The sequence below is a fragment of the Ovis aries genome, chromosome 11, assembly GCF_016772045.2.
Source record: "Ovis aries strain OAR_USU_Benz2616 breed Rambouillet chromosome 11, ARS-UI_Ramb_v3.0, whole genome shotgun sequence".
NCBI lineage: Eukaryota > Metazoa > Chordata > Mammalia > Artiodactyla > Bovidae > Ovis > Ovis aries.
In genome coordinates this window covers 44,541,907-44,560,799 of record NC_056064.1, presented here as the reverse complement: position 1 = coordinate 44,560,799, position 18,893 = coordinate 44,541,907, and the positions used below count along the sequence as shown (strand labels likewise).

At 51.6% G+C, this 18,893-nt stretch overlaps 2 protein-coding genes across 6 annotated transcripts; both read right to left on the bottom strand.

The window, feature by feature from the left end:
• Positions 1 to 2,033: 2,033 nt before the first annotated feature.
• On the bottom strand, positions 2,034 to 4,087 carry HEXIM1 (HEXIM P-TEFb complex subunit 1). The gene has a single exon (XM_012186229.5). The coding sequence runs from the start codon at positions 3,373 to 3,375 to the stop codon at positions 2,413 to 2,415; it is 963 nt and encodes a 320-aa protein (XP_012041619.2). The 5' UTR covers positions 3,376 to 4,087; the 3' UTR covers positions 2,034 to 2,412.
• A 3,672-nt stretch (positions 4,088 to 7,759) lies between these two features.
• ACBD4 (acyl-CoA binding domain containing 4) lies at positions 7,760 to 18,859 on the bottom strand. 5 transcript variants are annotated; one of them, XM_027974404.3, is made up of 11 exons: positions 17,470 to 18,859; positions 17,160 to 17,257; positions 16,865 to 16,984; positions 16,461 to 16,581; positions 16,293 to 16,377; positions 15,901 to 16,021; positions 15,588 to 15,674; positions 15,210 to 15,280; positions 15,033 to 15,108; positions 14,212 to 14,351; positions 7,760 to 8,517 (listed from the first exon to the last, which is right to left on the bottom strand). In XM_027974404.3, the coding sequence occupies exons 3-11, from the start codon at positions 16,950 to 16,952 to the stop codon at positions 8,392 to 8,394; spliced, it is 915 nt and encodes a 304-aa protein (XP_027830205.1). In that variant the 5' UTR covers positions 16,953 to 16,984; positions 17,160 to 17,257; positions 17,470 to 18,859; the 3' UTR covers positions 7,760 to 8,391. The 5 variants fall into 5 exon arrangements, with proteins under 5 accessions (XP_027830205.1, XP_060251720.1, XP_014954321.2 ...); XM_060395737.1 differs by having other exon boundaries at positions 7,760 to 8,514; XM_015098835.3 differs by lacking the exon at positions 17,470 to 18,859 and adding an exon at positions 17,362 to 17,429.
• Between the last annotated feature and the right edge of the window lie 34 nt (positions 18,860 to 18,893).

Sequence of the window (18,893 nt, the reverse complement as noted above, 5' to 3'; positions counted from 1 at the left end):
AGTGAATGGCTAGAGTGGACTTAAGGATCATTTGTCATGATCCTGGTAGTATAAGGAATTCAGCGTCTTCCGTCTGCCCGTGCAGCAGTATGCTAGTCGAGTGTTTCACCTAGAAAGTGTTGATACAAAATTGAAATTTTGCACAAACCGCATCATTCTAAGAACGTTAAATGCAATAAATACCATAAAATGCAGGTGCCTTTGAAAGCAAAATTCCGAGTTGCGTATCTCAAGGTAAATCAAAGTAAATTATGACAATTACTTTAAATTTCTATAATTTTAGAGACTGGATTGAATTTATCTCCTAAAACATAACACACTTTTTTCTTTTCCTGATGATCAGTGCACAAGTCTTTCTAAGACTAATAGGAAAACAAGATCTTTATACTTAAACCCATCTTATTAAGAAGAGGTTCTGAAATCAAGAGGCCATCACGGCTGCATCCCATGTAGCGCAGTCAAAATGAGGCTCCTGCTTGTGCACTGGAAAGCCAGAGGGCAGTGTTGCTGCTTCTCTAAGCAGCCGTTTCTGGGTCTCCTGTATGACGTCATGGCAGAAGGAAAATTAAAAACACGAAAACTATTTCAAAATAGACTTTTAATGTAGTTTTTAGGCCAAAGGAAAAGCTGATCATACATTGTCTCCAGTGGACCATCTGCCAGAATAGGGCCACCTCAACCCAGCTTTGAAGGCCCTGAGTCAGTCTTAACCGCCATGATTTCCCTTGATTCATGGATTTGTGTATGCTTCTCACGCATCATAAGGCACATTTCACTCTTGAAGTTCCCACCACCTCCACTATTTCATTTAGCTGCGAAAGCAAGCTTCCCAATGGGAGTTCATCCACCTCAGGGGTTAACCTTCAAGGAGTTTGAGAATTTCACGATTCTCTAGAACCCTCTCTCCAGAAGTACCTACACATAATATAAGTCTACATATAATTCCATGGGGCTCACGGACCCGAAGGCCCCCTATGTTTCTGAGGAACCAGGTGACAAGCCTTGTGCTAGTGATTTGAGCAATGCATTTGGTCTAGGGAAACACAGAGGGCAGGTAAAGATGGGCTGGGTAATCATGGTAACAGGAGGGAGCAGTCTTACCATTTCAGTTTTGACTTAGGGGCAGAAACAAATTCCCAGGGCCTCCTGCACTTTGAAGAGTAGAACTACTGAAGGAGTAAGCAGCTATCAGCAGTTTAGAAGACTGAGAATAGAGGCTGTATAGGGATGGTGCAGGGCTCCCACTTGGCCCCCCAAAGACTTAATTTAGCTCAACCAGAAGCTTTACATTTTGTTTGCAGTGAGAGGTCATTTCTAATTTTAGTTTGAGTCTCATGGAAAGGTGGACAGCTCCTATTCCTTTTCTTGATATAGGGAGCACTTAAGATTGGGCATTTAGGGTTAAGTCCTTGGAATGCCCCAAATGGTCACTTCCTCTATAAATACAATATTCCCTACCTCTGAATATTTTAACATAAAGAGCTGCCTCACAACTGTTTATTCAACCATTGCTTGCACTAAGAAAGCAAGATAAGTGCCTTTCCCAGGCATCCAAGAACTCCTTCCAGCCTTACTGGGAGGAGGGGGGAATTACTAAAAACCCACTTGTAGGAGTGAAATGAGGCTGTCAGTTGTCCAACCTGACAGTTGGCCAAATTAGGTTTACATTTTTGTTAATAGACTTCTGAATGGCTATTGAGAAGCAGAATTAAATTTTAAGCTGCTGATCAGTTACTTCCTACTCCCCAAACACCCAACACTGGTTTATTTCTCCAGCATCAAGAAAGAAAATGAAGGCACTAGAAAACAACACACTTAAGTATTGAAGATAATTAAATCTTTATATTTTGCTGGAACTGTATATTGTAGCACACTAAAACCCATTCAAGGGAAAACTGGGCAAACTGAAAATTCTCCCATTAAGGTTTGGTTTTGAAAATGGACAAATTAAATACTTCCTTTACCCCTCCCCCCAATGCAGTCACATAAATCAATATTACTTTGAATTAGCTCTAGAAATCACACAAACTATGTTACATTTACAAATATTTATTATAACTAGAATGAATTTAATGGTTCTCAGATTTGGCCACCTTATAGCTCCATTTAAGGAGATTTTTAACAGAAAACTGCATTATAACCTGGTCAAATTACTTACACATTAAAAAAGAAAAAAACTCCTAAAAAGGAAAACAAGGAAAGCAACCCTTCAGTTTCACATAATTAAAGAACAGGAGAAAGCACACAAACTACATCATAGCTAAATTGACTGAACCAACCAAAGCCAGGGGGGATTTCTTTTCTGATTATGTGTCATAAAAAGGTCCACTGTCTTATATACACATGTATATAATGTTACATTCCATCACTGTAAAAAGTCCCCTTTGCCCCCTCCCCCGGAAAAGTTTCAGTCTAGTCTCCAAAGTTGGACAGCGGCGCTCGCTCCTGCTGCCGGTGCAGTTCGTTCTCCGTCAGCAGCTGGAGGTTCTCCGCGCGCAGCCGGTCCAGCTCCAGCTCCAGCTCCCGCACACGCGCCTCGTCGCCGTCCAGCCGCTGGCTTTCCAGCCGCAGCCGATTATTCTCGTCCTCCATACGCGAGAGGCACTTCTCCAGCTCTAGGTACTCTTTGATGAGCTCCTGCTTGCTCATGTTCTGCAGGCTCTCCGCGTGGTATCGCTCATAGGTCTCCGAGAAGTCCCGCTGCAGAAACTCGCTGCCGTCTCCTCCCATCCCGTCGCTTCCCCCATCCTCCTCGCCCGCTTCTTCCATAAAGTCCTCATCGCTGGTGTCGTCGGATTTGGCAGCGGCCCGTTTGGGATAGAGACCGGTTTTAAGATCCGGCTCCTCCTGGTCGTGGTCATCCATGAGGAACTGCGTGGTGTTATAGGGAGCAACTGGCTGGCCCTTGGCGAACATCTCGGCTCGAATCCTCGAAGCTCGCAGGCTCTGTTTCTCATCGAACTTTTTCTTCTCCTCCCAGGTCAGCGTATAGTACGGTTTCCAAAGCCGCTTCTTCTTGGAGGGGCGTCTCCTATGTTTTTTCTTGCCCACCTGTCTCTGCTGCGGGGGAGCTCCGCCAGCGGACAAGTCGTCCCCATTCTGGCCCTTCTCACCCGCTTCCGGACAGCTGGATTCTGGGCAGACCTGGGTCTTAAGGGGAGACGGCTGGGGTTCCAGGCTCCCTTCCCCCCCCTGCCCTGGAGAGCCACCCGACTGGGGGGACGCTCTCGATTGCCACCTACTGTCTTCCTCCGGCACCCGCTCCTCCGCGCCTGGGGGGCGATCAGGGTTCCGTTCTTCATGGACAGCAACAGCACCTGTACAGTTGCTAGTTTGAGGCTGGTGCTGATACTCTGACAAGAGTGGCTCGGCCATTGCTAATAGAATCTTCTTCTCGAAGTTTGAAGAATGTTGGCTGTAAGTCCTTAAAGAAAAAAGGTTTGCTTTTCTTTGCAAAAATGTCCAACACAGTCCTCTTCGGTCTGTAATTCCTGCAGTGATGCCTTTAGCCAGTCCTTCTGTCAGCAAACTCCAATTGCAATTTGGGGGCGCTCAAGTCAATAAAGGGTTAAGCGCCCAGAGCTCGGCCAGATAGCGGGTCCAAGGGGGTGCAGCAGCAGGAACAGTACGTAATGTGCAGAGGGGGTGGGCTTCAAGCCTTCCCGCAGACCGCCCCCGCGTTCGAGAAGTTGGTGGGCAAGAAGATTAGGTTAAATCCAATGGGTTAAACCCAGCCCCGAAGGGGTTAAAACTACCCGATGACGCTGACTCCGAGGGGCCGGATCCAGAAAGGGTTAAATCCCCTGCCGCAGAGCCCACAAGGGGTTAAAGTCCCAAAGCCACCTCCTCCCACTTCCACGGGTGTCGCTCCAAGCCGAGCTCCCCGTTCCCTAGGCCCGGCCGGAGCCTCAGCCGAGGACAGACAAACTCATCTCCCCTTTGGCTCGATGTTCTGCTCAGCTCAGTTCTCCTCCGCCTCCTCCTCCTTTTCCTCCCTCCCTCCTCCCCCTTCCGACAGCTCCTCTTCCGCCTCCTCCCCCAACTTCCCCTCCCAACCTGCCTCTCCACCTGCCAACTTCCAACTGCTGCCTCCCAACCCTCTGCGCCCCTTTTATATAGAAGCCGGTCAGCCCCGCCCATGCGCATGCGTGACTGAGTCCCCATCACAGGAAGCTGGGAGTCGTAGTTCCCATCTTTCAGGCCCGCCGTCCTCGCGCGCCGTACGACGTAGCCAATCCCAGGACGCGTAGGGGGCGTTTTCCAGGCCGCCTCCTTCCATCGCTTATCCCTCGCTAGAGAAACGTGAGTGCCCATTGGTCAAAAGGCACACGTCTCGCCGAGGAAAGAAGGCCAATCGCAGAGAAGATGGGGCGGGTTCTGGACCATACCATTCTGCTTCAGGAATATAGCAAGATTCGATGGCCTGTGAAGGCCTGCACAGAATATTTTTATGAAAAGGTGTGTCTTAAAGGTCATTATCCTATTCTGTTATCAGCGGGAAGGTTCTAAAGATCACAAGCATTTGTTAACTTAAGCGAGAATGGTTTACCCCTAAAAAGTAGTCCCTAAAGTGTAAACGAGTATTTAATTCTGTAAATAGAGATGTTGGCCCATGGCTATTAATTCTCGATTCTTAAGATTACAAGAATGGCTTCAAGGTGTTGATTAGTGACTGGGATGGACGTTTGCGGAAGGATATTGTGAACACCTTTTTTTGTAAAAAAAAAAAAAAGCGCATGAAGAGGTAAACAAATGAATAAAAAGTGCCGCCTTAAAGGGACAGTGTGACTGCTTTACGGCAGCAACCTCTGACTAGGCCTCGGAAGATGAGAAAGCAGGTTCGAGTCCCGGGTGGCGTCCACTCCCGGACTACCCTGGAACCCTTAGCGGAAAGTGGCGGAGTCCCAGCCCCAGCGTAGTCTTTCACGGCCGCTCCCGCCCAGAGGCCAATGCAAAATGGTGGGCCGTGGCTGATTTCTCTCGCCGGCGCCGGGAAATGCTGGGTGTGCGCCCTGGGATCCCCCGAGACCCCGGGATGTAAGGTCTCGCTTCCCTTCTCCCTCACCGGGCCTCAGCTTCTATCGAAGAAAATGGCCTCCTGGGGCCCTCTTGGTTTGTTCAATTGGGACTCGACCATGAAATTTTCTTGAGCCTGGATGGGAGTCCAGGGCAGCGGATGAGCCTCTTTGTTGGGGGAGGGGTTCGAAATTAATACAGAGTTGAAATAATCAACCCTGGCTACTCGAGAGAGAAGCCACAGACTGGAAAGAATCATCCACTGAGGCTCTTCGTCGTGAGTGGACGCTGGGCAACACCGGCAGGGAGGCAGAGCCAGAGGCTTCCCCGAGGAGGAAACCTTGCCCAGAAATGGGGGCAGAGGGATTCTGGCCCAGAACCGTGGGACAGATTCATGGGGGGCGGGGAGGGGGTAGGGCGGCGCGCTACGTAACTCCTTGTGAAAATTCTCCAGATTCCAGGCTTCCGCCCAAAGGACAGGGGCTGAGGGCCAGGAGTAGCCGAAACCCTCCACTCAAATCACTTAGGTCTAAAATCTTTCATGCTGCAGTCCATGAGGTCGCAGAGTCGGACACTACTGAGCGAGCGAACTGAACTGAAAATCTTTGTAATCTCAGTTTTCCCCATTTGCCACACACCGTGACTCTTCTGTTTATTCATCAACAGCCCTGTCATATTCCAACTGCTTTCCACCAAACAGCGTTCCTTTGCACACAGAACCATTTGCCCCTCCACAGCCCAGTGAGTTAGGCAGGGTAGGGATTCTTGTCTCCATTTTAGAGATAAGGAATCTCTAAAGCTCAAAAATTAAGTGACTTGTCCAAGGTCACATGACGATTAAGTGACACTTTTCGGCGAAAGCGAAGGTCTCTGTGACTCCGTGCTGTTTTTCTATCACAAACACAAAAGTCCCTTTTTTGTAAGAACTCTGGATTTAGTTCCTTTCCATCAGCAACACTTTCAGCTAACTTCTGGCCCTTCTTTCTCTCTCTCTCTCTCTCTCTCTCTCTCTCTCTCTTTTTTTTTTTTTTTGCCTCACTTGGAGGCATGTGGGATGTTAGTTCCCCCACTTAAGGAAAGAACCCGGCTCCCTACAATGGAAACAGAGTCTTAACCAGTGGACCGTCAGGTTAATCTCACATTGAATAAGAAGGCACAATGATGAGTAAAATTTCATCCGTGCTACTCAAGAACTGTGTAGACAGGCCATCAAACCTATGGTAAGCCAAAATGGCAGGTGATGAAAATCCTGATAGGACCTTGTGAGCCAAGTTGCTTAGGAGTTGAGAATTGTGGACAGGTTTCATGGAGAAGGTGACTTCGTGGCTGTCTAAAACATGAAGCATTTTCAGGCAGAGTGGCATGAGCAGGACAATTATGACGAGTAGGCGTCTTGTCCCAAGACAGGACTTGTCTAGGGATTCAGGAGTGGTTTTGTGGGGAAGTGGTCATGGGCATGCCCAGAGGGAGAGGCAAGCAAGAGTGACCCTGAGGCACATCCAGCTGTTTTGAGACGGAACATCCTAGCCTGTTTTCCCCGAGAACTGAGGTCTTTCTGAAAAACCTGCCCTCTCCTGTGCTGCTTCCTCAGTCATGCAAGAAGCTTCCCAGGAGCAAGAGCTTCTCAACAGTGGGAGTTCCCTGATGAAAAGTTTTTGGAGAGAACTCGACTGGGAGTCAGAGACCTCCAAATTGTTACATTTTCAGACTCCAAAGGACTCCTGGGTACCCTCAGTTGGGATTTGGAAGGTACAACTGAGCCCAGCCTCACTCTGTTGGGCTCAGCTGTATGGGCTCATTTGTTCTATTAGGGGGGTAGTGGTCAGACTCACAGGTTGTGGAACTCCAGAATTCTATGAAACAAGAGGCCACGCACTTTTATATTAGCTAGGCATTTTGCCATTAATGTCCTGGTCATTAATCCCCAGGACTGCCTTATGGTGAAAAGGTCATCGCTATTTCACAAACAAGGCAACCCAGGATCAGAGCAAAGAATCCTGCCCAAGTCATACTGCGAGTATGCCCAAGCGGTGGCGCTGGCTTCCGCTTGCCTCCCCAGCACCAGTTTGGCCCCTCTTCCTTGCCCTCCAGTTGTTCATCCCTAACACAGGGATTAACTTAAAATTTAGTAGCCCCAGCAGCCAGCGACTCCCAGAGGTCTCTGCTCAGTTTGGCACTGGACCCACCCCGACGGGAGCCGCGGGGACGACGCTCCCGCCGTCCTTGGCCTTCCAGAAAGTTCCCTGGGAAAGCCCGAGCGCAGAGGGCACAGGGGGAGAGCAGCTGAGGAGGGGGAAGCGGGCAGTGGGCACTTCCGGGGCCCGGATCTCGGCCCCCGACCCTACGCCGGGCGCGCAAAGCAGGGAGTAGCCGCCCTTCCCTTCGGGCGGGAACGGAGCCTGGGCCCAAGCCCGCCGAACTCCTCTCCTCCCGCCGCCCCTAGCTGGCAAACTGCCCCCCCGCAATCCCCACCCACGACAGGGCAGGGGGCGGGGCCCCGGCCCCACCCCCGGCCGCTGCTGGGGGCCCCACCCAGGGTGCCCCTAGCAGCCGCTCCACCTCCCCTGCAGACCCGGGGCTGTTCCCTCTACTAGCCCCGGGAGGGGGAAATGCTCCCTCTGGAACGCCGACCGCTGGCGTCTCGGGGTCGTCCACAGCAGCGGGGGAGGGGTCACAGAAGGAACCTGAACCTCGCGCGTCCCGGACGCGCTTTCCGCCTCACTCCGTGGCAGCCCAGACGGCAGAAGATGAAGGTTTTATTTTATTTAGTGAAACACTCTTTTGTAAGTGCATCTTTAGTGAGGACGTCCTGAGTACTTCTGCGGGTAAGGCGGCCAGCCAAAAGGAGCTGACTGCCCTCCCCCGGGGCCAGCTCTCTCCGCCTTTCCCCAACTCGGTCGAGCCTCCTGGCCTCCCTCCCACAGCCCGCCAGCCAATCACTCTTCCAGGGCCCGGCCGAAGTCCCAACTTGCCCAAGAGCCGAGCCTCCTCGGGAAGAGGCTGGGATGGGAGAGGAGTCAGGTGACTCAGAGGGTGGGGAGGGCAGAGGCTGAGACCCGGTAGCTCCGCCCCTGGGTCACCCGCCCACCCCGAACTGGGGACTTGCTCCACAAAGGCAGTCTCCCCAAGAAGCATGAGGTGGTCGAGGGGGAGAGGAGGGACAGGCCTTGTGGAGCTGCAGGAAGAGTAGGGTCTTATCTGGCCCCCACACGAGGAGAGGGGTATCAAGGTGAACACTATTTGGGGCGGGAAGCCGGGGGGGGGGGGGGGGGGGGGGGGGGGGGGTTAATGCTTCCTAAACCCTAGGAAGGCTCAGGGCACTGCAGAACACAGGGTTCATAGCCTCCTGTTGGCTACAGACTCCTCCACCGAGAGTCACCTCTTCTGGGTCCGAAACTGTCGGAAGAGCCACTGGACGATGAAGGGCCACAGGAGGAAGAAGATCAACGTGGGGCCGGAAAGCCTGAGGGGCCGAGGCCTGGCACTGGGTGGCGGCATCTGCTGCCAAGAGGAGAGAGTCAGGCGCCAGCCCAGGCCTCAGCTCAGGCTAGGCCCTCCTTAGGGACCTGCTTCTAGAACTCAAGTGGGAGCTGCTACCTCCCTCTCCCCAGTCTGAAGATTGGGGCTCCCGGTTTGTCCCTGAAACAGTGAGCCCCAACTCCCTCCCCTATCTTCCTCCCACGGCAATTCAAGGTGCCGAAAAGAGTGGAGGAACTGACTCCAGGTCATCTCCTCTGGGCCACAAAGCCTGATAGGGCCTGAAGGCCCCATATTGTAAAGGATGTGCCACATTTCCAACGAAGACCCAGGGTGTTCAGATTTTAGTTTCTAAATCCCATTATCTGTTGAAGCAAGGCTCCTTGGAGAAGTGGCAGATTTCAGGTCTGGAGCAGGGAAGGTGGAATTGAATGTGGGATGTCTTATACCAGGAAATAAAGAAGCTGTTAAGGATTAATGAGATTATGTTACAAGAACCTAGCACCCAGCTAGAAAGGGAGGGTCTTACAAAGTTGTGACAGTCTGGGCATCAAAAAGAATGATATGATTGCAGTTGACTGAAATACTGAGTCTTTAAAGTCCATAAATTCATAGAAGAGTAAGTTGGAAATTTATCACCATTGAGGTGGCTGTTAAATCAACTCCTTTCTTTAAAAATAGATAAGTAAAGAGAAAGAATTAAGCACTTATTCTGCCCTTCCATAAGGCACCATATTTCAGGGAAATCCTAGATGGTCAGGGAAACTCGACAGAAAAATGCTAGCTAATAAATGTTAAAGGAATCATACAAAAGTCCATATTTTTGCAACCATTAACTAAATTATTGATCCAACAAGGATTATCTATCACTTGTCAAAAGCTGTGTGTCAAATGGGGCTGATGGGGAACTGGGACATTTCCTGGCTCCAAGTGGTAGAATCAGACTGTTACCCCTTCATCCCTGCTGTGATCCTCACTAGGAATATTCATGGTAGGACATCCAGTTATGTGTCTTGATGTGAACAAAGAATATCACCTCTGATGTAATCTGGTCATGTAATCTAGCCACAGGGCTGTCGTGAGACTCGAGAAGTGGTACAGTCTACAAGACTACTGAACAGTCTCAGCACCAAGTCAGTAGCAAGGAAGAGGACTGGTCTAGACTAACAGAGTCTTAAGGACAGAGGCTCCTGGCCTGGACAGACAGGGAAGCTGGAAAAGACGATTTGAATCTGGACTGTGTATTTGACTGTTGGCTCAGACAGTAAAGCATCTGCCTACAATGCAGGAGACCTGGGTTTGATCCCTGGGTCGGGAACATCCCCTGGAGAAGGAAATGGCAACCCACTCCAGTATTCTTGCCTGGAAAATCCCATGGATGGAGGAGCCTGGTAGGGTACAGTCCATGGGGTCGCAAAAAGTCAGACACGACTGAGCAACTTCACTTTGTGTTTTTGATGATATAAAGGAATTGTGGTGTGCAATAAAATGTTTTTGCTAGGTAGTAGAGTGTTCTTCTTTTCAGAGATGCAAGTCCAGGTATCTCAGCATGGAAATATTCAGCATATAAAATTAGTAAAAGGTAAATAAAAAATACCACTTCAGCATTCTTGCCTTGAGAACCCCATGAATAGCATGAAAAGGCAAAATGATAGGATACTGAAAGAGGAACTCCCCAGGTCAGTAGGCATCCAATATGCTACTGGAGATCAGTAGAGAAATAACCCCAGAAAGAATGAAGGGATGCACCCAAAGCAAAAACAATACCCAGTTGTGGATATGACTGGTGATAGAAGCAAGGTCCAATGCTATAAAGAGAAATATTGCATAGGAACCTGGAATGTCAGGTCCATGAATCAAGGCAAATTGGAAGTGGTCAAACAAGAGATGGCGAGAGTGAACATCGACATTCTAGGAATCAGCGAACTGAAATGGACTGGAATGGGTGAATTTAACTCAGATGACTATTACATATACTACTGCAGGCAGGAATCCCTTAGAAGAAATGGAGTAGCCATCATGGTCAACGAAGAATCCGAAATGCGGTACTTGGATGCAATCTCAAAAATGACAGAATGATCTCTGTTCGTTTCCAAGGCAAACCATTCAGTATCACAGTAATCCAAGTCTATGCCCCAACCAGTAACGCTGAAGAAGCTGAAGTTGAATGGTTTTATGAAGACCTACAAGACCTTTTAGAACTAACACTCAAAAAAGAAGTCCTTTTCATAGAGGACTGGAATGCAAAAGTAGGAAGTCAAGAAACACTTGGAGTAACAGGCAAATTTGGCCTTGGAATACGGAATGAAGCAGGGCAAAGACTAATAGACTTTTGCCAAGAAAATGCATGGGTCATAGCAAACACCCTCTTCCAACAACACGAGAGAAGACTCTACACATGGACATCACCAGATGGTCAACACTGAAGTCAGATTGATAATATTCTTCGCAGCCAAAGATGGAGAAGCTCTATACAATCAACAAAAACAAGACCAGGAGCTGACTGTGGCTCAGAGCATGAACTCTTTATTGCCAAATTCAGACTTAAATTGAAGAAAGCAGGGAAAACCACTAGACCATTCAGGTATGACCTAAATCAAATCCCTTATGATTATACAGTGGAAGTGAGAAATAGATTTAAGGGACTAGATCTGATAGACAGAGTGCCTGATGAACTATGGAATGAGGTTCGTGATGTTGTACAGGAGACAGGGATCAAGACCATCCCCAGGGAAAAGAAATGCAAAAAAGCAAAATGGCTGTCTGGGGAGGCCTTACAAATAGCTGTGAAAAGAAGAGAAGTGAAAAGCAAAGGAGAAAAGGAAAGATATAAGCATCTGAATGCAGAGTTCCAAAGAGTAGCAAGAAGAGATAAGAAAGCCTTCCTCAGCGATCAATGCAAAGAAATAGAGGAAAAGAACAGAATGGGAAAGACTAGAGATCTCTTCAAGAAAATTAGAGATACCAAGGGAACATTTCATGCAAGGATGGGCTCAATAAAGGACAGAAATGGTATGGACCTAACAGAGGCAGAAGATATTAAGAAGAGGTGGCAAGAATACACAGAAGAACTGTACAAAAAAGATCTTCAACCAAGATAATCATGATGGTGTGATCACTCACCTAGAGCCAGACATCCTGGAATGTGAAGTCAAGTGGGCCTTAGAAAGCATCACTATGAACAAAGCCAGTGGAGGTGATGGAATTCCAGTTGAGCTATTTCAAATCCTGAAAGATGATGCTGTGAAAGTGCTGCACTCAATATGCCAGCAAATTTGGAAAACTCAGCAGTGGCCACAGGACTAGAAAAGGTCAGTTTTCTTTCCAGTCCCACAGAAAGGCAATGCCAAAGAATGCTCAAACTACTGCACAATTGCACTCATTTCACATGCTAGTAGAGTAATGCTCAAAATTCTCCAAGTCAGGCTTCAGCAATACATGAACTGTGAACTTCCAGATGTTCAAGCTGGTTTTAGAAAAGGCAGAGGAACCAGAGATCAAATTGCCAACATCTGCTGGATCATCAAGACAGCAAGAGAGTTCCAGAAAAACATCTATTTCTGCTTTATTGACTATGCCAAAGCCTTTGACTGTGTGGATCACAATAAACTGGAAAATTCTGAAAGAGATGGGAATACTAGACCACCTGACCTGCCTTCTGAGAAACCTATATGCAGGTCAGGAAGCAACAGTTAGAACTGGACATGGAACAACAGACTGGTTCCAAATAGGAAAAGGAGTACATCAAGGCTGTATATTGTCACCCTGCTTATTTAACTTCTATGCAGAGTACATCATGAGAAATGCTGGACTGGAAGAAGCACAAGCTGGAATCAAGATTGCCGGGAGAAATTTCAATAACCTCAGATATGCAGATGACACCACCCTTATGGCAGAAAGTGAAGAGGAACTAAAAAGCCTCTTGATGAAAGTGAAAGTGGAGAGTGAAAAAGTTGGCTTAAAGCTCAACATTCAGAAAACGAAGATTATGGCATCCGGTCCCATCACTTCATGGGAAATAGATGGGGAAACAGTGGAAACAGTGTCAGACTATATTTTTTTGAGTTCCAAAATCACTGCAGATGGTGATTGCAGCCATGAAATTAAAAGACACTTGCTCCTTGGAAGAAAAGTTATGACCAACCTAGATAGCATATTGAAAAGCAGGGACATTACTTTGCCAACAAAGGTCCGTCTAGTCAAGGCTATGGTTTTTCCTGTGGTCATGATTAGATGTGAGAGTTGGGAGTGTGAAGAAGGCTGAGCGCCGAAGAATTGATGCTTTTGAACTGTGGTGTTGGAGAAGATTCTTGAGAGTCCCTTGGACTGCAAGGAGATCCAACCAGTCCATTCTGAAGATCAGCCCTGGGTTTTCTTTGGAAGGAATGATGCTAAAGCTGAAACTCCAGTACTTTGGCCACCTCATGTGAAGAGTTGACTCATTGGAAAAGACTCTGATGCTGGGAGGGATTGGGGGCAGGAGGAGAAGGGGACGACAGAGGATGAGATGGCTGGATGGCATCACTGACTCGATGGACGTGAGTCTGAGTGAACTCCGGGAATTGGTGATGGACAGGGAGGCCTGGCGTGCTGCGATTCATTGGGTCGCAAAGAGTCGGACATGACTGAGCGACTGAACTGAACTGAACTGAAATAAAAAATATTAGTAAAACCTTGGCGAGGGGTGGGTGAGTGTTGAAATGCTAGCCACTGTGGATCTGAGGAAATTCCTACCAATTCCTCTGTGCCAAGGGGACAAAGGGTCACCTGAGTGATTCCTTCATATCCAGGACTTTAGCCGTCCCCTGCCCCCACAGCTCCAGGCTTCACAGGTACAGACTGATTCAGAGTTAATGGTGGTTGCCAGCTTTGGAGGGAGATACAAGTGGGACCACTCCCAGCTCCATCACTTAATAATAATACTAACAGTAACAATGAGCCCCATTCGGAAGCACCTACATGCATTATCTCACCTAATCTTCACAGCAGCTCTGTGGGGTCCTTCCAGGCTGTGTGAGTTACTTCCAGGCCCTGAGGTACATTATTCAACCTCTCAGAGCTTTAGTTTCCTCATTTGTAAAAGGGGAATGAAAAGAAAACCTATTTCATTGTTTTGCGTGTGTGTGTGTGTGTGTGTGTGCGTGCGTGCGTGCGTGCGTGTGTGTGTGTGTGTGTGTGTGTGTGTGTAAAATGAGGTAATGTAGGTAATATGTTTGGCACACAGCCGGGGCTCCAGAAATGGCTGCTCTTATTTATTTTGCAGAAGCAGAGGTGTCAGGGGTAAGCAGATCTAGAAGTCGGGAGGAGGAGTGAGGGGTGCAAGGGCTGAAAGTGAGGGGAGGGGAAGACAGTAAGTCTGGGAACAGAAGAAGTCCTGACGGAGGGGCAATAGGGACCCCTCCCAGCCCCACTGCAAAGAGCAGACAGGTTCTGGCCCCTCCAACTGTTGGAATTCCCTCTGTCCTCGGTTTCCCTTCTGGCACGGGGTGGGGGTAAAAGCGGGAAAGGAGGGCTTCTCCCACTCTCCCTTCCAGGTTGGAAGCACTGTAGACCCCCCGACTTCCTGGCCTGACCCATAAGCCACACCATTCTCTGGAGAAGGCAGAAATATGGGCAGATAGAGACGGGGGGACAAAGAAGTGGCTAACTGAGGAGTCCAGCACAGAGACCCTCAAAATTCTGCCCCAATCTTGCCCTGGACCTTCAGAGGGGGCTCACCTGCTTGGGGGGCATAGGCATGCTCTCCAGGCTCTGCAGCCTCCCCTGGACGTCCCGCATACTCTCCTGCAGCGCACGGACTGTCCCCACCAGCCACGAGTCCAATTCCTGGGGCCCCAGCAGCGGGCCTTCCAATCTCCCTGCAGAGCACAGACACACAGGGAAGGGGACACAGGAAGCAATTCAGCTCGGGGCAGGGCCAGGGAGGAGTCAGTAGAATGCCATCCCTTGTGCCCAGTGTGAGTCTTATAAAGTCCATGCATGCAGCTGATGGACTGCCAGGGGTTCGAACCCCAGCACTACCACTTAGCTCTGTGGCTCTGGGCAAGTCAGTAACTTCTCTAAGCCTCGTTTGTCATCTGAAAATCATGTCCTCTCCCTCACAGGGCTGCTTGCTCTGAGGAATAAAGGAGATAATATTTATGAAAGTGCCTCTTATGGGACGTGGCACACTGGAAGTTAGGAAGAGATAAGGGAGAACTCAACTCATCGTCCTTGGAGAGTCCCAAATGGGAGACCCCAAGAGAAAGGATGACTCCCAAGGCCACGCAGATGTAGATGAGAGAACTGGTCTAGAGTTCTACCCCTGCGGCCCTGACTCAGTGCCAGCCAAGGGCACAGACTCCTGGTGGCCCTTGGAGAGGAGGCCAGGCAGGGACTTTGTTCCTCCAGACCAGTCTCTGGCTTTTGGCAACCCTTCCTTGGCAGAGGCTGCTCTCTCTAGTGCCCAGCGCTGGACTTTCTCCTCTGCCCATGAAGGCAGCCAGGGGAAGGCCCCCAGGCACTGGAACCATGGGGCAAAGAGTCGCATAGGGGCTCACCTTTCTCTGCAGGAGGCTCGGGGGTGTTTCTGGTGTCATTTTCTCCTCCCAGGGCGCCCCTTTGCTCTTCCCCAACCTGCAGGGAAGAGTCACAAAGTCCACGGAGGGGAGGGTGGTGGTGGGAGCAGCCAGGGCCCAGCGGGGTGGGGAAAGGGAGGGGATGGGAGTGGGTCTCACCAGCTCAGGCTCCAGCTGCTCCACAGAATCACAGAAAACCTCGGAGTCCTGGTCCCTGGGTGGCTGGGATTCTGAGGAGGACGGAAGCAGGGCGAGTGGCAGGAGGGAAGCCATGGAAGGAGGGGAAGGGTGTGCACCTGGGCAGAGGCACCTGTTCAGGGGACCCTCAAGATGCTACCGCAAGAGGCGCAGATGCGTCCCTGAGAGGACAGGGATCCCAGAACCTGCCCCTGGCCTTTGGGACCACAGGGGGTCTCAGTGTCTGTGGGCATGAGGTGTGACAGGCACAGTGCAGCATCTAGCCTGCTCCCCTCCACACTGCCTAGAGGTCCTCCCACCTCTGACCTGGCCTTCTGCTCCTCCCACCCAGACACTGACCTGGGCTTGGGGGTATTGGTTCCTTGGGGAGGCAGGGAGGCTCTGGGGCAGCCTCAGCATCTCCATTCAGTACCTGCTCTTTCCAACCTGCGGAGACACAGCACCCAGAGGTGGGGCTGGGAAGAGATCAGGCCCCCGCTCCCCATCCTCACTTAGCCAGGGACTCTGTCTGAGACCCACCCCATCGGGGCACTAGCTGGGGACCTTAAAGGAACATCTCTAGAGCCCTGTGCCTCCAGGCTTCCCTCCAATTGAGCAGCCCCCTAAGACAGTTCTGTCAGCCTTTGTGGAGCTCCCAGCCTGGGTGCCTGACCTGTGACCCTTCTCAGGAATGTCTCCGGGGGCCTCGGCATGTCAGGGATCACCTGGTACAGGGGCTCGAAGTAACCAAACATGTCCTCTGCCACCTCGCCCAGGGGCACTGTGTCGATCACCTGTGCGGGAACGGGTCTAATGGGGAAAGGCTGGCCCCTCCCACCACTGCCCTCCTACCCCCTTGAGCTGTGCCACCTCCGCCCTGCTGCTGCCATCATATCCCTCCACCTTGTACCCAGTCAGGACCCAGAGTCAAGCAGGGGCAGGGGAACAACATGAAGGTGGAATTCCCATAGGTGTATCAATGTGCAGGAAACGTAATGGGGGAAGGGGGGCGGGTCACCTGGCTGAGAGCTTGGACACAGGGAGGAGCCTGCAGCCTCTCCCTACCTTCTGTGCCACCAACTTCATCTCGGTAATGTAGGCGGACATGGCTTCCTCCCTGCTCATCTGGCCCAGGCTGTTCCAGGCTTCCCTGGGGGTGGGGGTGGGGGGCGGAGGGCTGTGAAAGGCTGATTGACAGCTGAGGCTTGTTTGCCCAGCTGATGGGAAGCTCACCATTTGTAACGACCGATAGGGTCCCAGAACCCAGGCTGGGGGATGAGGCAGGGCCCCATGGTAGCCTGCTTGTAGTAGCTGTAGAACCGCAGCATCTCTTCGTAGGAGGGGCGGTAAGAGCCTGGCCAGGAGTTGAGAAGTGGAGAGAGACAGTATCACTCCCAGCTCCAGGAGGACAGAGGCGGGAGGAGAACCACCCTTGGCGGGGTGGTGAAGGGTCTCTCTTGGTGGGGGCAGAGATGGTGAAGGGTCTCACTCAGGAAAGATAGACAGGGGCAGGTGGCAGAGGGGAGCCCCAGGACAACATATGCAGGGACTTGTCTGCAAAGCTGCCAGGATCAGAGTCTCCTGGGAGGCAGACCCTGGTCATCTGAACCCCCAAATGCGGGTCCGCGTGCCCTCACCGTTCTTAGGCAGGTTCTGAATGACGCTGACTGCAGCCTGGAACTGTTTCTGACAGTCTGGTTCTGGACTTTCATTTTCGATACCCATCTCCAGTCCTGGGACCCTACTTATGGGCGACTCTGCAAGAACAAGACTGTGGGTGAACAGTTTCCAGGTTCCTCCACCCGCCTCCCTGGCACACGCCTCTGTAAGCCCCTGGTCCACTTTCCAGAGGGGCAAACTAAGCTCTTTAGAGGCCTGAGTGAGATGCCCCGGGAGGTCAGAAGCTGCGACTGAGGAGACTCCTTTTCCTACCCAAGGCAGCGTGGGTGTGACCGGGGTGACTGAGAGGGCCTCGGTGTGTGGGTCAGGTGGCAAGGGTCGCGGTGTCTCTAGACGCACATCTTCGACTCCTAGACAGGCGAACGGGCAAGCCGAGAGGAATCAGGGCGGGGCGAGCAGTCTCCCACCCCAGCCTCCCACACCCCGGCTCAGCCTCTCGGCGCCCAGCACTCACCCTCAGGGCCCACTGCCCGGACACCTAGGTTCCCTCTTGTCACTAGTCGGAGGCTTCCTACCGACCTCTGGGCCGGGATGGGAACGCGAGGCAAGAGGGAAAACTTACGCCAATCAGAGAGCGCGTTTCAAATTTCTTCTACACCACAACCACTCAGCGCGGCCCTTTCAAGATTATGCAAATAGTTTAGTGGTGCCTCTCCAGATCAGGCGGGGCGAATCCGCGGGTTGGCTCCCCAATCCTGAACGGCCAGAGGCAGGAGAAAGCGCCCCCTGGTGGACGTCGTGAAATGACGCTGTCTCTTGCGCCCCCTGGTGGAAACCGCGTAATCAGCCGAACCCAGGCCCCGCAGATTCGAGCCACTCTATTCAGCCCTTCATTTTCCAGACCCGGGGGATAAAACGGGAATCAGCTCTTGAGATCAAGGGTTCTGCAGATGGGACACTGGAGCAGAGTTTTGGAAGGCTTAAGAGTAAGCCAGGAGAAGAACGAGGAAGGTCATTCCCGGAGGAAGGAATTGCAAGATCAAAGTACAGAGGAGAAGACTAGATATTCAGAAGGAATATCCAGAGAGGATATTCTTGGAGACGCAAGCCAGTACGGACGCAATCTCCAGGTCAGGGCTACCTGAAAATGGAGTAAAGCAGAAGGTGGCAAATCTAAGTCCTGATCAACTGTTTTATCTTTGGATGCCGTGCTCCCGGCCGCCGCCGAGTGGCGGTGTGCACCCAGCTCTCCGCCCCCGACCCAGGGCACTTGCTGCAGAAGAGGCAGATCACATCACACCCTTGCGCACACATACGCTGGTGGTTTCTTATGTAGTAAGTGCACGCATGACACGGTCACCAGAACCCGTATTCGATGCTAACCCACACGTTGATGTCAAGGACATCCACGCGACGAGCGGCAGCTGTCCCGGGACCTCAAACGCCCGGTGCGGGGTGTCGACCGACTCAAGCGTCCATTCCCAGGTTCTGCCGAGGACTCATCCCCGGGAGAACCAGTCAGCTTCGAGCCTTCTACCCCTCTGGGGGCGGTAACTGGCCGGGCGCGGAGAGGGTTAATCCTATGACGTCATAGCCAGAGCCTTCTTCCTTCCTTACCTTCAGTCAGTTCCCGCCCCCCCTTAACCCTCCGGTTCGGGCTTCCCTGCCTTCCAGCTCAGCTCCTAGGCCCAGGACTAGCCGGTCCGCGGACCCGATCCCCTCTGAGACCTCGGTCAGGACGGGGAGGGGGAAGTGAAAGGGGTCCTGAGTCCGCACTGAGCCCAGGTCCGGGGAAAGGAGAGGGTGTCTTCGCGAGACGGCAGCCCTCGCCCCCTCCAAAGCCTCCCCCAGCACCAAGGGGGCTCCGCATAGGGCCGGGATCCCAGGACCGCTCGGAGAACAAGGAGTAGGACTCAGGAGCAGAGGGCGAACGCGGAGACTCGGGTGCGCCAGCCAGGCCGCCGCCCCACTTGTGCGCCGGTGCCCCGCTCCCCGGCGGGGGTCACCGCCTCCCTCGCCGCCGCCTCGCGCCGCCCCAGCGCCGTC

Coding starts and splice junctions, on each gene's coding strand:
- HEXIM1 (XM_012186229.5), bottom strand. CDS start 3,375: ATGGCCGAGCCACTCTTGTCAGAGTATCAGCACCAGCCTCAAACTAGC.
- ACBD4 (XM_027974404.3), bottom strand. CDS start 16,952: ATGGGTATCGAAAATGAAAGTCCAGAACCAGACTGTCAGAAACAGTTC. Junction 16,582..16,864: donor TCAGAACCTGCCTAAGAACG/GTGAGGGCACGC, acceptor ACTCCTGGCCAG/GCTCTTACCGCCCCTCCTAC. Junction 14,352..15,032: donor CGAGCCTCCTGCAGAGAAAG/GTGAGCCCCTAT, acceptor TGTGCTCTGCAG/GGAGATTGGAAGGCCCGCTG.